The 23,203-nt window shown below is 41.2% G+C and overlaps 1 protein-coding gene and 1 long non-coding RNA gene across 19 annotated transcripts in view; one reads left to right on the top strand and one right to left on the bottom strand.

The window, feature by feature from the left end:
- PCNT (pericentrin) overlaps positions 1-23,203 on the top strand; it is a 238,033-nt gene that overhangs the window by 213,179 nt on the left and 1,651 nt on the right. For 17 of the 18 annotated variants that reach the window (XM_043505819.1, XM_043505821.1, XM_043505806.1 and 14 more), the window contains 8 exons: positions 313-590; positions 1,001-1,103; positions 7,840-8,010; positions 9,040-9,204; positions 16,268-16,506; positions 19,515-19,603; positions 21,105-21,258; positions 22,775-22,902. In XM_043505819.1, the coding sequence (XP_043361754.1) occupies positions 313-590; positions 1,001-1,103; positions 7,840-8,010; positions 9,040-9,204; positions 16,268-16,506; positions 19,515-19,603; positions 21,105-21,258; positions 22,775-22,902 (1,327 nt within the window). The remainder of the gene's footprint in view (positions 1-312; positions 591-1,000; positions 1,104-7,839; positions 8,011-9,039; positions 9,205-16,267; positions 16,507-19,514; positions 19,604-21,104; positions 21,259-22,774; positions 22,903-23,203) is intronic. The other variant, XM_043505822.1, reaches the window with a different exon arrangement.
- On the bottom strand, positions 11,490-14,206 carry LOC122458223. Its single transcript, XR_006278138.1, has 3 exons — positions 13,834-14,206; positions 12,023-12,027; positions 11,490-11,526 (listed from the first exon to the last, which is right to left on the bottom strand). It is a non-coding gene; the product is annotated as an uncharacterized LOC122458223 (long non-coding RNA).

The following is a 23,203-nucleotide window of genomic DNA, read 5'->3' as shown; positions in this document are numbered from 1 at the left end:
TCTCTCTCTCCTGTCTGTGGCAGAAGAATTCTCACTCTAATTCTATGCACGGGGGGCTGAAGCAGAAATTAATATTTTAATTTTAACTTTTTTCTTTTTTTTTTTAAGTGAAATCAGTTAAGACAAGTACCCTCCTCCATGGAGTATTCTCTGGCTCTCTGGTCTCAAAGGCTTGTTCTACATAGTTCTATCAGCAAGGGTACACATCTTAGGGAGAGCTGCTGTTGTTACTTAGTAATATCTATGAGTGTGGTGTTTACTGGCAGTCTGTATATGTAAATTACCGATGACTTCTTATTCTTATTCCAATAGCATGAATTGGAGTTGCAACATCAGAGGGATGAACACAGAATCAAGGAACTCCAGCAGACACTGGCAGAATTAGAGGAACAAGAACGAAATCTTGCATCTCATAAAAGTCAGCAAGAGCTTTCTTCATGTCCTATAAAAAATGATGATAATGCCAACTTGTCCTTAGCAACTGAGACTGAAGCATTGCACCTGCAGCAGCAGCTACTAGAGAAGATAAGGCAACAATTGCTTTTTGCTGCTGTCCACCTAAATGAGTTCATGTATAAAACAGTAGACAAGTGAGTAGTAAGAATATTTAAATTATTTTAAGCTATTGTTCTTTGAAGTCGCTTGCACTGGCCACAGTTGGAGACAGGCTGCTGGACTAGCTGCATCACTGGTCTGATCCAATATGTCAATTCTTATATTTCTTAATAGGATTTCTCATGTCTCTGAATTTGCACAGTAGAGGCTTGAGTTTCAAACTATAGGCCTCTGGGCTAAAACCATATCTGGCACTATTTTGAATTTCCACCCTAGAAGTTAAGAAACCTTGCTACTCTCAGCCCACCACAATTAAATTACGCCTCTAAAGTTCCAGAAGTAAAAAGCTCACTCTAGTAAAAAGTTATAATTAACGTTATAGTCTTATCTAAAATAACAGCGAATAAAGCCACTTACTGAAAACATTATAATTTGTATTTAACAGAACAGTTAATGATTGGTCTGCGTCAAATGATGAAGCTATAGCATCTTTACTGCATACTTTAAAGGAGTTGAAATCGGAGTTATTAACTTCTTCTACCCCTCTGGTAAGGGAGACAACATATATATGTATTATTCTAATATACTTCTATTTCTGCTTTTGGTTGCAATTTTACATGTAAACTGCAACTTTGTACAACTTCCAAAGGAAACTAGCTCCTCCCTTCCCTTGGGAATTGGAGCGGGGAGGGGAAACAGTTTAGTACTTATTACAGCGGTGAGCAGACTTTTTGGTCTAAGGGCCACATCTGCGTATGGAAATTATATGGCGGGCCATGAATGCTCACGAAATTGGGGGTTGGGGTGAGGGCTCCAGCTGGGGGTGCAGGCTCTGGAGTGGGGTCAGAAATGGGGAGTTCAGGAATCAGGAGGGGGCTCTGGGCTGGGACAGAGGGTTGGGGTGCGGGCGTGGGGAGGGCTCCAGCTGGGAGTGCGAGCTCTGGGCTGGGGCTGAGGATGAGGGGTTTGGGATTCTCCAGGCTGGGACTGAGGGGTTCGGAGGGCAAGAGGGGGATCAGGGCTGGGGTTGGGGTGCGGGAGGGGGTCAGGGGTTCAGGCTCCAGCTGGTTCTTACCTCAAGCAGTTCCTGGAAGCAGTAGCATGTCCCCCCTCCAGCTCCTATGTGGAGGTGTGGCCAGGCGCCTCTGCGTGTTGCCTTGTCCGCAGGCGCCGCCCTTTCAGCTCCCATTGGACACAATTCCTGGCCAATGGGAACTGCGGGGGCGGCATTTGGGGCGGGGGCAGCGTGCGAAACCCCCTGGCTGTCCCTTCGCATAGGAGCTGGAGGGGGGACATGCTGCTGTTTCCGGGAGCCATGCGGAGCCATGGCACGTGTGGAGCGGGAAAAGCCCTCAACCCCACTCCCCGGCTGGAGCACAGGAGCGGGACAAGCCTTGGACCCTGATCCCCTTTGGGAGCTCGAGGGCCAGATTAAAACATCTGAAGGGCCAGATTCGGCCCCCATGCCCACTTCTTATCTTACCTTTGTTGTGTTGATATGTGTTCATCTTAGATTCTTACAGGCATTGCTATTGCAAGGGCTGCTTCTCTAGTCAGGCAGGTTTTTTTCCACTATGGCACATGTTGCTTCCTGTTGTGTAGGCATCCAGAGACAGATTTATCTTTTAGCAAACTTTTCAGTAGTTTTCCAAAAGCACAGGTGTGGCTTTAAGTCACAGGATGGAGAATTTAATTGAAGCATCCATCATATTTTGGATATTGTAGACAGTCTAGGAATAGTCCAAGACCCAAATTACCTAGTGCAGAAGAATTTACTGGGTACAAAAATATGTCTCAAACTAAATATAGCTTTAAAATCTTCCAGAAACATTGCCCTGTCATTAAGGTCCTTTCCCTAAGTCATATTTCAATCCAGTTCCATGTAAATGGAAAAAGAGATCCCCTAAACCCAACCTGCCCAGCCTTTCTTAACTGCTTTAAACTAAAAAGCCTAATCTTGACTTTGTGGCTGTAGCCTGCCTTTACCACTCTTTCAATAACATGCTCCTAGAAAAACCTCATGTGAGAAATATTTGAAGATGACTTTTGAGAACCTATCCCTCTGACTCAAAATCTCTGAGTGCGGTTTTTATAATTAGACCAGTGCTACAGAGCACAGTCTGAGGAGAAAACTTGCTGTTTCTCCATGAAGAGCTGGTCACCTAGTGCCAATTCTCATTGTTTCCAACTGCTTAATTACATTAAAAGAAACAAAAAACCCACAGTACTTTCCTTTTATTACTTTTCAACTAAGTAATTGCTGTAGTTGTCAAAGGGATGTTGTTGATCATAATTGGAAGGTAGGTGGAATGTGTGATTGTGAATGGAAGGAGAGTGGTTCATGAGACATGAATCATAAAAATGGAGGACTGAAAGGGATCTCTAGAGGCCAGCTTGTCCAGCCCCCTGCACTGTGGCAGGACCAAGTGTGTCTAGGCCATCCCTGACAGATGTAGGCCCAACCTCTTCTTAAAAACATCCAATGATGTGGATTCCACAACCTTCTTTGGAAGCCTATTCTAATATTTAATTTTTTCTAACTCTAAGGATAGTTTCCTTATATCAGCTGGAGATTAAGCACATTACTACTTGTCTTATCTTCAGTGGACATGAAGAACAACTGATCATCATTCTCTTTATAAAAGCCCTCAACACATTTGAAGACTATCATCAGGTCTCCCCTCATTGTTCTTTTCTCAAGACTAAATATGTCCATGTTTTTTAACTGTTCCTCATAGGTCAGTGGTCCGTGGGGTCCCACGGCTGAAGCCTGGAGCCCCAACCCCTGCGGCAGGGCTTGCAGCAGCTGGGAGCTGCAGAATTGCAACCCTAAGTCCCCTTCTAAATCCCTGAGTCCTGATGCTGCTGTAGGGCTGAAGCCTCAAGCCCTGGTGCTGCGGAGGGAGAGGGGGGAGGGGAGGGGCAGCAGCCAGGAGCTGCGGGCCGAAGCCCTGAACCCCAGTGCTGCCGTGGGTCTGAAGCCACGGTGCCGTGGGCTGAAGCTGGGAGCTGTGGCTGAAACCCAGAGCCTGCATGCCCCCACAAGGCAAAAGCTGGGAGCCAGGGCTGAATCTGAAACCCAGTGACCATGCTGAAGCTAGCCGGGGGCTGAAGCCCTGCCCCTCAGTGGGCTGAAGCTCGAGCCCCAGCTTCCTGCATGGAAGGTCGGGGCTCAGACTTCTGGGTCAGCCCCTGAGGCCGGGGTCACCCAGCCTGCCAGGTGAGCCTTAGGGCCTTCTGGCCCAGCTCTGGCTCTGCCCACAGAGATTTTGCATGCGAGGGCTCATTCCTTGGTTTCTGCCCTTGGTCCAGTGAGTTTGACGCGAGCATTGCAAGTTAACTAGCTCCCTTTACTGGTTGTAAAGGAACTAGTTCAACAGGAGCAGGACAAGTTCCACAGCACAGGAAAAAAAAATTGTAAGTGTAAATAATATCAGATAAATGGATAAATTTTTAATTCGACCATCAGCTTCAAAACAACTAAATCCACAGGACAGTGGTGCTGAACTTCCTTCAACAAGTTCAACCAGCATAATGCCTGAAGAACATCAAGGGGGTGATGTAAATAAGAAACATAAAGCCGCTATTAACCTCACAAAATTTAGGAAGTATGAAGACAGCTATTTGAATTTTGGTTTTATTTGTTCCAGAAGTGGAGGTATACCTCAACCGCAGTGTGTAATTTGTGCAGAAGTATTGTCCATTGAATGTTTGAAACCCTCCAAATTACAGAGATATTTAAATACAAAACATGAACTCTATAAGGATAGGTTTCAGAGTAGCAGCCGTGTTAGTCTGTATTCGCAAAAAGAAAAGCAGTACTTGTGGCACCTTAGAGACTAACAAATTTATTAGAGCATAAGCTTTCGTGAGCTACAGCTCACTTCCTCCGATGCATTTGGTGGAAAAAGAACCAAATGCAACCAAATTTTTTTCCACCAAATGCATCCGATGAAGTGAGCTGTAGCTCACGAAAGCTTATGCTCTAATAAATTTGTTAGTCTCTAAGGTGCCACAAGTACTCCTTTTCTTTTTTCTATAAGGATAAGCACCGTTCATTTTTTGAGTGAAAGGCCAAGGAACTGCTTGGTACTAAAGCAGTAATGAAATCCATAACTACTGCAGATAAAAAGCTTTTAAGGTCATACTACATAGTGGTGCAGAAAATTGCAAAAACAAAAAAATCACTTACGATTGCTGAGATTTTGATAATGCTATGTATTGTTGAAGTAACAAAACAAGTGTTTGGAGAGGAGAAGGCCAAGGTACTGACAAAAATACCAACGTCTAATGAAACTGTCAGATGACAGATCATTTTTATGTCAAAAGACTTAATTTCTCAGTGTATTGATTGGCTGTGTGACAAAATGATTTTGCTACACAACTAAATGAATCCACAGACATTTCAAAAATGTCCCATTTACTTGCCTATGTTTGGTATGTGTGGAATAAGGAAATAAAGGAAGACTTTTTGTTCCTCAAAGAGCTCAAGACCACAACAGACGACATTTTCAAACTGTTAGATGATTTTATGATTTCAGCAGAAATCAGCTGGACTAATTGCATTGGGGTCTGCACTGATGGAGCCACAGCAATGGCCAGAAAACATTCCGGTGTTGTGCAAAATAAGTCGTTGCTGCGCTATTTGGACACACTGCTTTTTACACCGAGAAGCGCTTGCTGGAAAAGTTATTGAACCAGGTCTTCACAATAATGCTTGTTAATTTTATTAAATCCAGAGCAACAAACTCCAGGTGTTTTCCTGCACTTTGTGAGGAAGTGGGTGCAGAGTACCTTTCCTTGCTCATGCATACAGAGGTGAGATGGCTATCTCGAGGCAGAATGCTTGCCTGTATATTTAATCTCAAGGAAGAGTTATGTACTTTTAGTTGATAAGAAAACTGAATTTGCCAAAGTGCTGAAAGATGTGTTGCTGGCAAAACTGGGTTATCTCGCAGACATATTCAGTGAAATGAATAAGCTGAATAAAGCTATGCAATGTGGGAACACTAATTTTATTGCCCAGCATGAAAGAATTGAGGCATTCAAAAGAAGACTACAACTCTGGAAAGTTCGTGTCTGTGGGGGCACTACTGATCTATTTGAGCTCTTACATTCTTTCATTCAGGAACAAAACATTGACTTTGACGTAATTAAACCTCAGCTAGCAGCGCATCTGTCTGGTTTGCTTAACAAATGTAATGCTTATTTTCCCATACTCGCAACGGAACAAGGTGCTACAGACATGGACTACAAACCCTTTCAGTGAGAACATTGAAGCTAAGCTTCCATCCGACGTTCCATCAAAATTGTTAGAAGAGCTCATTGACATTTCATCAGACGGCTCTCTCAGAATCAAGTTCAAAGAAATGCCGCTGGAGAAATTTTGGTGTGAGTGTTCTGATGAATACATCACTGCTTCTTCTGCAGCACTGAAAATTTTGATCCTCTTTAGTACCACCTACATATGCAAAGTTGGATTTTCAGCCATGACATCAATGAAAACAAAGTACTGAACCAAGATGAATATTGACCATGACATGCGCGTGTGCTTGTCAAAGATATGCCCACATCTTGACAGAATTGTTGATCAGCGACAAGAAGTTTCAACTGAGTAAATAAAAATAATAATCAGGCTATTTTTGTGCCTATATTGTCTTTTTTATATTGTGTGTGTGTGTGTGTGTGTGTGTGTGTAAGTAACTATAACAATCCATTTAATACAGCTTTTAATCTCTGGGATATGCAGAAATACCGTTGTTGTGGCACAGTTAGGCCTTGGAGCTTTTGTAGCATTGTCAGGGGAGCCTCAGAAAGAACCCTTGTCCTAGGTCATGTTTTCTAAGCCTTTTATCATTCATGTTGCTCTTCTCGGGACTCTCTCCAGATTGTCCGCATCTTTCTTGGTGTGGTGCTCAAAACTGGACACACTACTCGAGGTGAGACTTAACCAGTGTGAAGTCAAGCAGAACAGTTACCTCCTATGTCTTCTATAGTAATCCTGTTAATACACTTCATAATGCCATAGCTACACCAATATATCTTTGTTGTGTAAACCAAGCCCGAATAATGTGCCATATCTTCAGCTGCTATATATCAGCAAAACTCCATTGTAGTCAGTAGGCTTGATTCTCATTATATGAAGACTTCTTTATGCCTCTCTCTGTTTAAAGCAGCCTTACAATAGGTATAAATATAATTTATTCCCGTTTTAAGGCTCCTTTATTCTGCCAGGTCATTCTAAAGTGACCTTAGAGTAAATAATAACTGGCTCCAAAATGATCTACAATGACTTACACCAGTTGATGATCTGGCCCAAAGAGTTTAGTTTGTCTAGGGGCACAATTCTCCCTTAGAGATCCATGTTGCATTGATCTCCCCCCTCACCACACCCCCCAAAAAATTTTGTTTGTATACCTCATGTACACGAATGACCATAGTAGTGTTGTAATGAAGTTCTTCGCCTCTAATTTTCTTGTGGCTTGTTTTTCAAAGATATAGGGAAGTTGCAATAGTGTACATTTTAAATAAACGGATCTACATAGTTATTTGAATATGCAAAATTCCAGGTACACCACAATGCAGTCCATAATTTTAAAAGTCAGTATAAAATTGTTTACTGTGCATATGGCAGCTTTGGCCCATTTCGATTGTTGGGTATAGTGTGTGGGTGATGGCCTATGCTATACAAGAGGTAAGACTAGATCTGGTGGGCCCTTCTGGCCTCAAACTGTCTGACTCAATGATGGCTAAACAACAGTATAATACTGTTTTAAAAAAATACCTTTGTTCTCTTACAATGTTATCACTTATAAGCTTTTTCTAATTAATTTTAATACTTTCGTTTTGCTGTGTTTTGTTTTATAATCATATTTTTATTTTAAGTGCTTGAATAGTAGAGCTAGTGGAAAAATGTGATTTTTTTTAAACATTTTTACAGTTTTTTTTAGATTGCATTGAAATTTTTCACAATAAATCTGACAAACTCTATAACTGATCGGAACCTTTCAAAAATTCACACAAATTTTGTTTATCTTTTTTCCAGTTTTCTCCTGCCAAATTATCAAAAAGTTGATAGTTGGACGGTTTCTACCAGCTCTATAAAATGGCTGGTTTAGCCTGTTTCTCAACTGTGTTTATTATAGAGGAGAGGAGCACTTTATGCTTTGCCTCCTTCTACTGTAAAGTTTAAAAATGAAAATTATTGCAGTCTGGTTTATTGCTTGGTGAAGCTATAAATGTTAGTAGAACTCAAATTTGTTTTTCCCCAATTTTTTTAAAAAGAAACCACTGCAAGATTCAGTTTCTCTGGTAGACTTGTTGCTGAAAGAAAATGGAGAACTTACAAAGTCTGTAACAACACTGACAGAGGAGAAATTAAAATTAAGAGCAGCGATTTGTCAACTTGAGAAGAATCTTCAGCAGCAGCATCATAGGGGAATTGGTAACAGACGGGTATATATTCATTTTTATTTGATTTATATTTTTCTCTTTCCTGTCACATAGCTGTATACGTGGCAGGAGACTGAAAGCAACTACCTGCTGGCCTGATGCTAATAAAATACCAATATACTAGACCTGCATGGTCTAGCACATATTGGGGTTTTCTGTTTATCAGATATCCTGTGCCCTTCATTGTTCAAAGTGTGATGGTATATTAATTGATTGTTGAGAAATAATGCTGTGCATACTGATAAAGCTCAAATCTGCACAAATAGCAGCTTATCTGCTAAGTAACATAGGTCACTGTCAGCATGTCACCTTGATGCTCTATTCTATGCCCTGCTTTTTTGATGGACAAAGACTCCAAAAGGTTTAACCTAGCTACCTGAGAGATTTCCCCACCCTTTGTTGCCATACCCTATTGTGATAGTTACACTTCCATTCCAACCCTGGAAGGGTTAACCAATAGAGTGACGCTTGTGAGCACAAGAGACTGATCTTTCACTGGAGCTGGACCTTGAGCAGACAACTCATTCCCACAAGAGATGAAAGTGACCATATGAGATGAGAATAACTGCTCTCAGAATTAAGTGCAGAACCCACTTTTTCAAATTCATGTGTAATTTCTATGCATGTACATAGCATACAAAAACTATAAGCAAATCAAGCTCTTTCTGCTACATATAGGCTGGGAAGGAAGACTGAGATTAGTATTTCTATTGTTTAAACATTTTGGAGTCCCTCTGGTATTAAGGTGAATGGGAGCCATATAAACTAATAAGACTAAGATTTTTAGGCAAGGACTGTCTAATTTTCTTTACTTGTTAACATGGACTGAAGTTCTACTTGAAATTCCCATCCTATCTGGATAACATCTTGTTGCTGCTTGAAATTTCCAGTATAGTTATTCTGGCATTCTAGTTTTTCCATAAAGTCAATTTACTATTGAATTTGACTTAAAAGATACAACTTTTACATTCCTTTGGAAGTACTGAACCTTGATGGTTATTTTATATTCTTTCTTTGAATTTCATTTTTTAGATCCTCTCTACAGATGATGCTCACTCCGTCCAGGAATCAGAAAGGGCTTCCTGGCAGCGAGAAAAAACTATTTTGCAGAATGCTTTGAAACAGGCAGAATCTGAGCTGGCTAAAGCTACTGTTGAAATTGAAAACAAGCCAATTATGGAAATTTCCAGCCCAAAGGTAAAATGGATGTTGCAAAATATGATCAGAAATGAACTCTGGAGAGCAGTCAGGTTGCTAGACCCACGACCACAGAGAATTTGTACTGTAGTTTACCATATTTTCATATACCTATGGTACAGATTTGTTGTGAAATAATGTTTGGAAACTGCTTTAAGATTCTCCTCAAAATGTGATGAGACACTTATTTTTGCTATTATTCATGTTTCGGAATTAACATATGACACTTTTACAAGATGGAATGATATTTCTTACATATGGTTGGATTGGATGTACATTGTAATTTTTTCAGGAAAAAACATCTTGAGCCTGACTTTGTAAGATGATAAAATAAAAATGGCTATGCAGGGTCAGGCCAGTGGTCCATCTAGGCCAGTATCTGTCTTCCTACAGTGGCCAGTGCCAAGTGCTTCAGAATGAACAGAACAGGGCAATTATCTTCAGTCCCAGCTTCTGGTAGTCAGAGGTTTAGGGAGACACAGAGCATGGGGTTGCATCCCTGACCATCTTGGCTAATAGCTATTGATAGACCTATTCTCCATGAACTTATCTAATTCTTTTTTAACCCAGTTGTATTTTTAGCCTTCACAGCTAAATCCTTCACACTGACAATGATTTCCACAAGTAGACTGTGCACTGTGTGAAGAAGTATTCCTTTTTGTTTGGTGTAAACCTGCTGCCTATTAATTTCATAGGGTGACCCCTGATTCTTGTGTTATGGGAAGGGGTAAATAACACTTCCTTATTCACAGTCTCCACGCTATTCATGATTTTATAGACCTCTCTCAACGGCTGTTAGTCGTCTTTTTTCTAAGCTGAATGGTCCCAGTCTTTTTGATCTGTCTGCATGTGGAATTTATTCCATACCCCTAATCATTTTTGTTGCCCTTCTCTGTATTTTTTTCCAATTCTGATGCATCTTTTTTGAGATGGGGGAGACCAGAACTGCTCACAGTATTTAAGGTGTGGAACTACTTTGAATATACAAGCATGTTTGCAAGTATCTAATGTATTTATACAAATCCCATGGCTACTTGTTTAAATTAGATATTTTGGGGCAAATGTGGCTATATAGGGTCATAATTGGCCAAATATGTTAGCACATCCTGGTTTAGTTCATGCAATTGTGGCATTTTTGTGCATAAATCTGCCATGCTTAAATGCGTGTATTCCATTGAACACACAGATTTTTCAGGATTAGACTTGTTAAATTATTTAGTGAGCGTCCCATTCCCCCAGCCAATACGTCATTTCCTATATTTTGTTCTGGAGTACTTTTACAAAAATGCTTCTTTAAATAATTGTGAAAGAGGGCTTGGTGGCCTAGTGGCTGGAGTGCTTGCTTTGCAGCTCCCTGCTTGGTCAAGGTACCTCGGTCTTTAAGGCTGCAGGGGAGCTAGGAGGAGCCAGGCTCTCCCACTCCATCAGGTCTCAGCTCAGGATCCTTTGGAAGTTAACCCCTGAGTAAGGGACCTACCAGTGGGGAGTCTACATCCATTGTCCTGAGCTACTTCCTACTGTTGTCCCTTTAGTTTGGGGCGTGGCCCCTATAATCTAAGTTGCAGTGGTGGCTTGTTTCTAGTAGTGCCCCCATGGACTCTGGGTGGCATCCTGTTGCGGTGCCAGGGCAACCGTAAGGTCCGGCAGGGTCGGAACCTTTTTTCTGTCTTAAGCCAGCTGCTCCTAGGTCTCTTCCTCAGTCTCTTCTGGCCAGCGAGATGGTGCTTGTTCCTGGTTGAGAGCCGTGGGTGGCAGGCTAGTGACCCTTCCCCTCAGGTAGGGATCTGCTAGCTCCTCTTGAGGTGCTCTCCTGTGCAGGGATGATCATTTTTGTAACTGTTTTAGTCCTTTCTGTAAACTGAGACGTGCAGGAGATTAATGTTGAATAAAATTGTTCGGTGAAAGACTATGACACTTTGGCATCATTTTAATACTTGATGTGTGGAATTGAGATTTATGTTGTCTGAGCCCTGTTCAGATAGCTAATAGCAAAGGTTTAATTGAAGAATGTGTATAGTTTTAACTAGGGCTGTCAATTAATCACACTTAACTCACACGATTAACTCAAAATTAATCGTGATTAATCACACTGTTAAACAATAGAATATCAATTGAAGTGTATTAAATATTTTGCATGATTTTTTATATTTTCAAATATATTGATTTCTATTACAACTCAGAATACAAAGTGTACAGTGCTCACTTTATATTATTTTTTATTACAAATATTTTCACTGTTAAAATGATAAACAAAAGAAATAGTATTTTTCAGTTCACCTCATACAAGTACTATAGTGCAATCTCTTTATCGTGAAAGTGTAACTTACAAATGAAGATTTTTTTTTTGTTCCATAACTGCACTCAAAGTCAAAACAATGGCAAACTTCAGAGCCTACAAGTCCACTCAGTCCTACTTCTTGTTCAGCCAATCGCCAAGACAAACAAGTTTGCTTACATTTATGGGAGGTAATGCTGCCTGCTTCTTATTTACAATGTCACCGGAAAGTGAAAAGAGATGTTCACATGGCACTTTTGTAGCTGGCGTTGTGAGGTATTTACATGCCAGATATGCTAAACATTCATATGTCCCTTTATGCTTTGGCCATCATTCCAGAGGAAGTAAGACTGAGTGGGTCTTCACAAACGGGTGCAACTCTCGAACCAGCACCCCATGTGGTACCAGTGCCACTGTCTGCCCCAAATAGGGCAGACCTACCAGAGCCAGCCTCCAGAGAGCCTGAGGATCAGGAGGACCTGGTCCCATGGGCCTCATCATCCTCTTCGCCAGATGAGGCAGTGGCTGGCACCTCCACTACACACACCCTGCGATGGACAATAGGGCGCACCAGGACCTTCTTAGAGGGTGGCCCAAAACTTACCCCTCCAGGCTGAAGAGGTGTCAGAAGACTCAAACCCAATGGTGGACATTCTTGCCCAGGAGGGTACCTCTAGGTTAGCCTTGCCCCTTACAAGACCATACAAAACACCACAAAGGTGCTATGGCAGATCCCGGCCTCCACACCTCCCACAGCCAAAGGGGTGGAAGGAAAGTATTTTGTGCCGCAGAAGGGGTACGAACACCTTTTTACCTACCCTCAGCCTGGAACATTAGTGGTGGATGCAGCGAACCACAAAGAGTGGCAAGGTCAACCAGGTCCCGTCCCAAAGTCTCGGGACGCTAAGAAGCTGGACCTTTTTGGCCATAAAGTCAGCTCGACCAGGGGGCTCCAGCTTTGCGTTGCTAATCAGCAAGCGGTCTCCATCGCGGATGTTTTTCACTTCACATGGACAAGTCACGTGCTCCATGCATTCCTGCCCTGCCCTCATACACAGAGCTTCATTGATCTTTATAGTGCCGGCATGGCCCCACCAGCTCAGGTTCACTACGCTGTTAAGCCTATTGGTCGACAGACCAGTAACCCTTCCCTTATGCCCAGACCTCATCACTCAGGACTATTGCAAGTTCCAGCACCCCAGCCTGGAGTCCCGCCACCTCACAGCATGGAAACTCCATGGTTGAACCCGTTGGAGCTCCAGTGTTCGGACTCAGTGAGAGAAGTTCTCCTGGGAGGTAGGAAATCTTCCACCCGAGCCACATATCTGGCAAAGTGGAAGCGGTTTTCTATTTGGTCCCTGCAGAAGGATATCCCACCACAGCAAGTGCCAGTTCCCCTCGTTTTGGACTACTTACTGGACCTGAAGCAACAAAGGCTGACAATATCATCTATAAAAGTGCACCTGTCTGCCACCTCGGCCTCCCACCAGGGGCAGCGGGTAGATAAGTCTTTGGAAGCCCCATGGTGGGCCGATTCCTTAAGGGCTTGGACAGGCTTTACCCCCATGTGCGGCAACCCGTTCCCCAGTGGGACTTCAACCTAGTCTTGTCCAGGCTCATGGGCCCTCCATTTGAGCCCAAGGCCACCTGCCCTCTCTCCTATCTCTCTTGGAAGGTTGCCTTTCTGGTGGCTATAACATCAGCCAGAACGGTGTCTGAGCTCCAAGAGCTTACCTCCAAGCCCCCCATACTGTCTTTTACAAAGACAAGGTTCAGCTGTGTCCTCACCCTGCATTTCTACCCAAGGTGATCTTCCAGTTTCACGTGAATCAGGACATATTTTTACTGGTCTTCTTCCCTAAGCCTCATGCCACTGGCAGAGAGTGGATGCTCCATTCCCTGGACATCAGGCATGCCCTAGCCTTCTACATTGAATTCACAAAACCATTTCGTAAGTCTCCACAGCTCTTTATTGCAATCGCCGAAAGGATGAGAAGGCTTCCCATCTCATCCCAGCACATTTCGTCGTGGATCACATCCTGCATTAGAACATGCTATGACCTGGCCAAAGTTCCGCCCCCGCCGTTGACGGCGCACTCCACGAGAGCTTAGGCTTCATCCGCAGCTTTTCTTGCACACGCCCCTGTTTGAGACATATGCAAGACAGCAACATGGTCTTCCATCCACACCTTCACGTCACACTATGGCATCACCCACCAAACAAGGGATGACGCAGCATTCGGCAGGGCAGTCCTACAATCAGCAATCAGGTGAACTCCGACCCCTCCTCCAGAGAAACTGCTTGGGAGTCGCGTATTAGAATGGACATGAGCAAGCACTCGAAGAAGAAGAACGGTTACCTACCTCTCGTAACTGTTGTCCTTCGAGATGTGTTGCTCATGTCCATTCCAAATCCCATCCACCTCCCCTCTGTCGGAGTCTTCTGGCAAGAAGGGACTGAGCAGGCGGCGGGTCGGCAGTGTCCTATAGACACCGCCATGAGGGAGCCACTCCAGGGTGCTTCACAGTCGACCCTTCGTGTACCGCTAGGGGAAAAACCTTTCGACAATCGTGTGCACACACTTATTGGAATGGACATGAGCAACACATCTCGAAGAACAACAGTTATGAGAGGTAGGTAACCGGTTTTTCAACTTGCATGATAAAGAGATTGCACTACAGTACTTGTTTAGGTAAATTGAAAAATACTATTTATTTTGTTTTTTACAGTGCAAGTATTTGTAATCAAAGATAAATATAAAGTGAGCACTTTACACTTCGTATTCTGTGTTGTAATTGAAATCAATATATTTGAAAATGTAGAAAACATCCAAAAATATTTAAATAAATGGTATTCTGTTATTGTTTAACAGTGTGATTAATTGTGATTAATTTTTTATTCGCTTGACAGCCCTAGTTTTAACTAAACTTGTTACTTCATGCAGTCCAGGTGGATTTTCAGGGAAGAGGCTGTTATGCTTGTTTGCTCTGTCTAAAGTAACTGTAACCAAAGATTGGGGGGGGGGGGGGACCTTGTTTTTCCCATTTGTGTATTTTGTGCCTTCCATAACACATTGTTTAAAGTTAGTCCACTGTTTTCTCTTTAGAGCCAGTCAGTTTCCCCTGTTGTTTGGCTCTTTCACATGTAACATGGGAAGAAAAATCTTTAAAAACATTGTTAAACAATAGAAATTGGCTGGGGTAATATTTAAACTACTTAATATGTTTTTTTGAAATTCACTAGATTTCAAATTGGTGGTAACCCTTTAAATTATATTCTAGAAAAACTAAACAAGTAGGTTTTACTTTACTTCATGAACATAGTTATCCTCTGCATAGATCTAATCTTAAATTTGAATCGAAGCATTTATTTAATTAAAAAAGACAAAACCTCTTGAATAGGATTCAGAGAGGTAGATGAAGTATATACCCATTGTTAGTAACGTAGTCCATTTATTTTAACACAATTTGAGACAGTTATCACATCAAGATCCTTGACTTTTGGGGAAACCCAGGCTGCAGTTTTCTTGGTAACTGCTAAGTGGATACCATAAAGAAGGTTAAAAAAGAAAAATCATTCTATTCCGAATTCTATTTGAATTCTCTTTGTTTATGATAAATATGATAGTACTTTCTGTAACAAAAGAACCAAGATCTCTGCATCTCATATTTGTCAGGATATTAGGTAATTTTCATTAAATATAGAATTATTTTGCTGCTATATAAACTGCATTTATTGTTTACAGTTTTGGAATTTTACAGTTTTTCAATTTTTTAGGAAAATCTTTGCGGTCACCTTTCAAAAGATTGTTAGTGATAGTTAGATAACATGTTGTTCACGAGGCCATTCAAAAGTACTCTTCCGCATATGTCTTCAATAAGAAAAGTTACTCTTGTTGCCAAGTCATTTAAGATACAAATTCCTCTGTAACTCTCGGGCTTCTCTGTGGTCTAAAAGTTGTCTGAGGGAGACACAAGCCTCTTGTCTGTCACAAGAACTTACCAACCATCCATGAATATTATGTATTCAGTGCATAGTTTCCTTTGAACTTCAGAAGCATCTATTAACCCCTTTGTGACCATTTCATCGCGATCAAGTTAGATTAACGTTGAATCCAACATGCATGCTTATTCATATTAACTAGTTAACACAAATCCTGTTCTAGAAGGTAAACAGTGAAACCATTTTCCCAGTGTCAGGTATGAATATGGTGTTCAGAAGCTCACAAATATTAAGACAATTGGACAGTCCAAAATCAAATGCCTGTAAAGTTAGTTACATAAGGCCTTGTCTGTGCTAGGAAATAGCTGCTGTTGTAGCTGCCCTCATATCAGCAATGTTGGAAGCACTAATGCAGATGTCTTCTGGCACCTGTTCTTAGAACCTTACTTGACAGGTCAAGTAACCCTGCAAAAATTCCTTGGTGTAGACAAGGCCTCATAGACAGGTAGAGGTATAGCAGCCATACATGTAAGGCTTCCATGCTGCCAGTATCACAAACAGTGTTAATTTTCAGTAAATGGTCCATATTAGCGGGAGCTTCAGTAATGCAAATTTTAATTGGACGTTTCATTTTCAAAAACACTATACAATTTATTCAAAGTTTTAGAAGTAGTTCTTATTATATGGCCTTCCGCACAATTTTCCAAAGCAAAACAGATTTAGCTAGATTTTGTCAAGCCACGGAAAACGGGTTGTGGGAGAACTTGTGGAGGTCAACAGGTCTGGCTATACAACGAGTGTTCAGGCTTCCTTAATTAAATTTCAATGACTTGGGTTTTTTTCAGTTGCAGAAATTATACAGGAAGTATCTGCGAGCAGAGAGTTTTAGAAAGGCTCTCGTTTATCAGAAGAAATACCTTCTTCTGCTTCTGGGTGGATTCCAGGATTGTGAGCAGGCAACGCTGTCGCTGATAGCTCGTATGGGAGTCTATCCTTCGCCTGCAGACCTGCAGGTCCCTGAATCACGTTCCCGTCCTTTTACCAAGTTCAGATCTGCAGTGAGAGTGGTCATTGCAGTATCAAGGTAAAAACAAACTCATAAAATAATTTTCCTATGTTTTCCTTGTAAATGTTAGAGCATCCACAATACATTCCCCAGATTTTTCATTTGTAGAACTGCTTAGTTGTAATTCCCTTACTCTGGAGTGAAAGATTTGTTCAACAGTTATTTCAAAGTGTTATTTAGACAATAATTGTGTGTTTGACCAATAGGGTATGTTCAAGGCCAATGTGTTTCATATGTGCCTTATTAGAATACCTTAAAATATTGCTTCCTGAAAGCTGCTTCTGTCTATTTTTATACTGCACCCAACCCCATAGTATCTGGTATCTGTATTCACATGTAGCACCTGTGAAGGAATGACCCATTCAGGCAATATCCCCTCTGTCTGGGCTTACTGAGTGTATTCTAACCCATAGTAGACTATTGTATCACCAGTCATTGGCCTGAAGTATTAATCCTTCCATCTGACCTCATTCATGCTTCATCAGCAATGAGTACGTTCCTCTGAGTTCCGCCAACAAGTCTACTTTTCATCCGTCACGAAGCTTGTCACATTGATTTATCCACAAAGGATCAAGCTGTAATAAACAGATAATTTCAAAATGAAAAACCCAGCTCTCTGTTGGTTGGAGGTCTTTGAAATATAACTTTTTAAATTTAAAAATAATTTTGTTCTAAATGTAACGGGGTTCTTCCTGAGTCTTTCCCTCACTTTGTAAAAGTGTGATTGGTTGAGGTTAATAATTGCTGATGTGACTCTAATTAGAGAGTTAGTCCCAACACAGGAATAAGCCCTGTACTTTGTTATACCTGAGAGGGAAGGTTTCATGGCAACAGCGGCAGGATGACATGCAGGAGCAGGAAACCAGTGACCAATCCTGTGGAGCATGAGGAGCTGCCCCAGGGTTCCCTACAGCCCCCAAAGGTGGCAGTAAAGGGGAGGGCATCCTCCAACATCATGCATTCATAAGGGGTACGGAGGAAAGGTGCCATAAACCTTCTGCCCACGCTGAGCAGGGACGGAGAAAGGGAAGGATCTGCTAAGCTCAGAGACAAAACAAAGGGAAGGCAGGAACGGTTGAGGTGATTGGATGGTGTTTTTAGGGTGTTATAATTGCATTACCCTATTGGTTACTTTTCTTACTGCCACATGAACAGTCTTTTGGGACTGGGTTTCTATTACCAGGGACTTGCCTTTGCATATTGTACGTCACCAAACGTGACTTTTTTAAACATTTTAGACAGACACACACACACAAAGGTGGAAGGGAGAAAATGTCATATACATTAAAAATGAAAAAGTAAATGAAGACTTCACTATAAGAAGCTTGTTTATGCTTTTGTTCATTTTGTCTCCTCCTGCCCCGGTATAGAATCTTGAAAACCTTTGCGTGAAAGTTTCCTAATGGCATCTTATGTCTTCATAGGGAATATGTTAGGATAGGTTCCTCATCCTGTTCCTTAGTATTACACCTTTCTTGTTTGTGTTCACTGCATTCTGTTACAGCTGGCAGAGTGGGTGAAGCTTAATAGGGTTTTTTTAATTGAGATAACTGTCGTTTCATAGAATCATAGAATATCAGGGTTGGAAGGGACCTCAGGAGGTCATCTAGTCCAACCCCCTGCTCAAAGCAGGACCAACACTAACTAAATCATCCCAACCAGGGCTTTGTCAAGTCTGACCTTAAAAACCTCTAAGGAAGGAGATTCCACCACCTTCCTCAGTAACCCATTCCAGTGCTTCAACACCTTCCTAGTGGAAAAGATTTTCCTAATATCCAACCTAAACCTCCCCCACTGTAACTTGAGATCATTACTCCTTGTTCTGTCATCTGGTACTACTGAGAACAGCCTAGCTCCATTCTCTTTGGAACCCCCTTTCAGGTAGTTGAAAGCAGCTATCAAATCCCCCTCGTTCTTCTCTTCTGCAGACTAAATAATCCCAGTTCCCTCAGCCTCTCCTCATAAGTCATGTGCTCCAGCCCCCTAATCATTTTTGTTGCCCTCTGTTGGAATCTTTCCAATTTTTCCACATCCTTCTTGTAGTGTGGGGCCCAAAACTGGACACAGTACTCCAGATGAGGCCCCACCAGTGCCAAATAGAGGAGAACAATCACGTCCCTCGATCTGCTGGCAATGCCCCTACTTATACAGCGCAAAATGCCGTTAGCCTTCTTGGCAACCAGGGCACACTGTTGACTCATAACCAGCTTCTCGTCCACTGGAACCCCCAGGTCCTTTTCTGCAGAACTGCTGCCTCGCCATTCGGTCCCTAGTCTGTAGCGGTGCATGGGATTCTTCCGTCCTAAGTGCAGGACTCTGCACTTGCCCTTGCTGAACCTCATCAGATTTCTTTTGGCCCAATCCTCTAATTTGTCTAGGTCCCTCTGTATCCTATCTCTACCCTCCAGCGTATCTACCTCTCCTCCCAGTTTAGTGTCATCTGCAAACTTGCTGAGGGTGCAATCCACACCATCCTCCAGATCATTAATGAAGATATTGAACAAAACCGGCCCCAGGACGGACCAGTGGGGCACTCTGCTTGATACCAGCTGCCAACTAGACATGGAGCCATTGATCACTACTCGTTGAACCCGATGATCTAGCCAGCTTTCTATGCACCTTATCGTCCATTCATCCAGCCCACACTTCTTTAACTTGGTGGCAAGAATACTGTGGGAGACTGTATCAAAAGCTTTGCTAAAGTCAAGGGATGACATGTTTCTCTCAGCTTGGTGCAATGTAGAGAGAAGCTCTGCTTTAAAACCAGTTTATAAATTCTGAATTTTCTTGTCTGGCTCCATGAGCCGTTTAATAAATATCCAAAGGGCAGTTAACACAGTAAACTATTTGATAAGCCTATGCCCAGGAGACTTAAATTGAATATCTTTGTGCTCCCAATTCCTTTCTGGGGTTATTTGTATTATTTAAGATGTCCACATCAGCAATAATGTTTAATATTTCAACTAAGTGCATATTTGTTTTTCTGCTGTTTTTAATCCGTATACAAACTTTACATTGTTTGCAAGGTTAAAGTTTTTGGTGAAAAAATGGCATAAAGTAAACAGAAAAGGGGCACAGGGAGAAAACATTTCTCACAGTATCGGACATAACCCAGGTGAGGATTTCTTTTGAACAAATAATTGTGGTTTATTAACATTTCTTTTCAATAGTATTTGTTTTTATTAAGTAGTAACTAATAGACTTTAGTAGTGAAATGGTTTGATATTTTATCACAAAAAGCTGTTACAACATCAGTTCCCACAACTTAATGGTTGAGATCCGACTCACCATAGTTGGGGAATTCAGAATTTATAATTCCGACAGCAGCTAATTGTTTTTTCTTGTGTAAGGGCACAGGCAGTGAGAATGAAAGGCATTTAAAGCTGAACAAAGGAAATTATCTTTCATTCCATGCAGTGTCACCCTGTGGGTGGAACTCATTGCCGCAAGATATCAGTAAGGCAGAGACTGGACATGCACACAGATAACAGTATCCAGGGTTGTTGCTGTAAATATTAAAAATAAAAAAAGTTTTTGAATGACTTGAGCTATTTAATAGAGATTGGGAAAGGTCTTTTCCTGCTGTAAGTTATTCCATAACTGTTTTCTGTGGAATTTCTTGAACCTTCCTCTAAAACAGCTGTTACTGACCACTATTAGAGATCAGATCCATTCTGGCAGTTGTGTTCCCATGCCAAATCTTATAGATGTTTTATGAGAACCACAGATTTTAATACATGGACTTGTGTATATAATATCTCAGATGTCATTTTTCATTAATTCATTGTTTTTAATAAAAAATTAGACTGCATGTTGAACTAAATACAGATTTAACCAAAAAAAAATGTAGTGCATTTTCCAGTTCCCGATGTACATGGGACATTACTTTTAATTCTTTATACTATTTTTAACTTACTTATATCACTTTTATACCTCAACGGATATCTTTCAAGCTTTGTATTTCTCATTAAGGTCTAGGTACCTCCCAAATTTTAATCTTTTTTAAAAAAAAAAAAATTACTAGTTTTGTTACCTCAATGCAAAACAACATCTCGTTAGTTTCCTTAAAAGCCAATTTTTGTGATCTGTTTTTCATGGTCAAATGGATCCAACTGACTGATTGGAATTTCTTGGACTCCTGTCTCCTCTCTCTCATTTTAAAAAAAAAAAAAAAGTGGATATCTGTATTGCTCCATATCTATAGCATTATATCCATATTGTAGATATAGATGAGAACAAGCATGAGATTTTAGAATTGATTGAAAGAAATATTTGGGATTAAAGGCTTGAAAATAGGAACAGAGAATGAAAGTGCCTCTGGTGTTATAATAAAATAGTCATGAAAAATGACTGTAGAAGGGAGACACAAGGTAGCTTTCAACACTGTGCGTGTGCATGATTTGTCAGAGAGTTGTATGTGTGGAGTGGTTATATTACTACAAACAATAAAATGTTGGCCTTTTCTAATACAGTCAAAAACAATTGTTCAAAATAGGGACTCAGCCTTTGACTTTAAAACCAAAATAAAAGTTGTTTTGCTATCATTCACTAGTTTTGTTACATAATGTGGCTTTCTGTGCATAATTTCATTGTTGACTATTACTTGTTTAATACAGTTTCTGGTGCTAGAACAGAAGTTTTAAGACAGCAGCAATTCCCAAGTGTTAATGTAAACTCCCCTCCTACCCGAGATATTGGATTGTGCCACAGAACCAGTTCTGCTAGATTTGTGAGCCACTCACCGAAATCCTCTTACTGGTTACATAACAGGTACTTAGTGTATAACATAATGTATTGTATTTGTTCTGCCAGATAGTAGTCTGTCATAAGAATATAACCTATTGTTGGGAGATTATGTGAACAAGAATGGAAATCTGATTCTTTACGTTTATTAAATGTTTTACATTTGTCTCATGATGCTCAACATAGTTGTATTTCCAATTTGTTTTGAATGGTTTTAAACGCAGTATGTGCTTGATTTCTTGGTATGAGATTTTTTCTTAATGAAATCTAATGATATTATTTTGACAAAACAAAGTACTTCTAATGTTTGTGTTCATGATCCCTCCCTACAGAGGCAATTTTTGATTATTTGTGTCTCACAAATTGAAGTTTATTACCATGTCTTCACAGAAGCAAGTTCATTAATCTTGTGTGAAAGCCATGTGTTAGTTGAGATGGCTATCCCGCAATTTTATGATGCTTCATTAGTAACAAACACCGGCAGGCTTGAGGTGTGTGTATCTGGGAAAGTGCAAGGGGGGGAGGGCGCGCTCACCTCCAACTTAGAAGTTTTTTTCAATATTAGGGAGCAGTGGCCAAATCCCAGTGCCCCAAAGGGGGTCTTAGATACCAAGGGAGAGATTCTGCACTGTACCCCTAAGAGACGCATCACAGAACTTGCAGCACTCCAACTCTGCTGTCCCCACCACTTCTCAGAGCAAAAGATTTAGCACCTGGGCTGCCTTCTACAGCTGTTTCCTGCCAACTGCTTCCACTAGGCAGCTACCTCTTAGGGCTTTTCACTACCAGGGAGATCCTTGCTACTGCAATTGATGCAGTGGGTGTCAATTTAGTGGGTCTAGTGAAGACCCTCTAATTGAACGGCAGAGCGCTCTCTGGTCGACTCTGGTACTTCAGCTCCCCCAGAAGAGTAAGGTAAGTCGACGGGAGAGTGTTTCCCGTTAACGCAGCAAAGTGAAGACACCACGGTAGATCGATCTAAGTTACTCACGTAGCTGGAGTAGTGTATCTTAGGTCAGCTTACCCTGGTAGTGTAGACAAGGCCTTAGATATCAGTAGGGTTGAGACTCATAGGTTTCTAGCCCTTAACAAGAATATTACTTTCTTTCACACTCCATCCCAAATATTATACCACTCATTCTCATTCATTACATTATTACACAAAATGGGGGTGAGAGGTACAGCAACATTTTTTGAAATTCCAGTTTCCCTTATGCTGACTTATTAACTACATGAGGACATTTAGGCTGGCCTTAGCCATATTGCAGTGCGGTGTAGCCATGTTGGTCCCAGGCTATTAGAGAGAGAAAGTGGGTGAGGTAATATGTTATTGGACCAACTTCTGTTGATGAAATGGACAAGCTTTCAAGCTACACAAAATTCTTCTTTAGGACCTGAAGAAGAGCTCTGTGTAATTTGAAAACATGTCACTTTCTCAACAGAAGTTGATCAGTAAAAGATATCGCTTCACTCACCTTCTCTGTGTGTATATTGTGGGCTTTACAAAGGAAGAAACTTAATTTTTCTTTTTTTTCTTTTTAAGATTACATCCATCCACAAGTTCAGCTTCGGAGAAGTCACTAGTGTCTACTCAAGACCCCGAACGGTCATTAACTGAATACATCCATCGCTTAGAGGTTATCCAGCAGAGATTAGGAGGTGCACAAACAGGTAAAATGAACCTCATCACCCCTCAGACTTTTCTAAAGTCTCGTCTTCTTTTTTCAAAAGCCTGCTACATATTGTCCTTAATAGTCACAAAATGTGAAGAACATTTTAAAAAGAAACAACTTTGCATTTGTCATGGTGGGAGGGGAGATTAAAATGTACATCTTTGAAGTGAAGTTTTGCTGCTTTCACGGATTGTATCTTAAAAGATTCAAAGCATGACACTTCGACAAATGATTTCTTAACTGGAGCTGTTCAAAGATAAAAATTCTTCTTTTCTGTCATCTTATACTGTCAGACATTA

This window comes from Dermochelys coriacea, chromosome 11 (assembly GCF_009764565.3).
Source record: "Dermochelys coriacea isolate rDerCor1 chromosome 11, rDerCor1.pri.v4, whole genome shotgun sequence".
NCBI classification, from domain to species: domain Eukaryota; kingdom Metazoa; phylum Chordata; order Testudines; family Dermochelyidae; genus Dermochelys; species Dermochelys coriacea.
The sequence above is the reverse complement of the archived record's forward strand: the minus strand, read 5'-3'. Positions and strand labels throughout refer to the sequence as shown.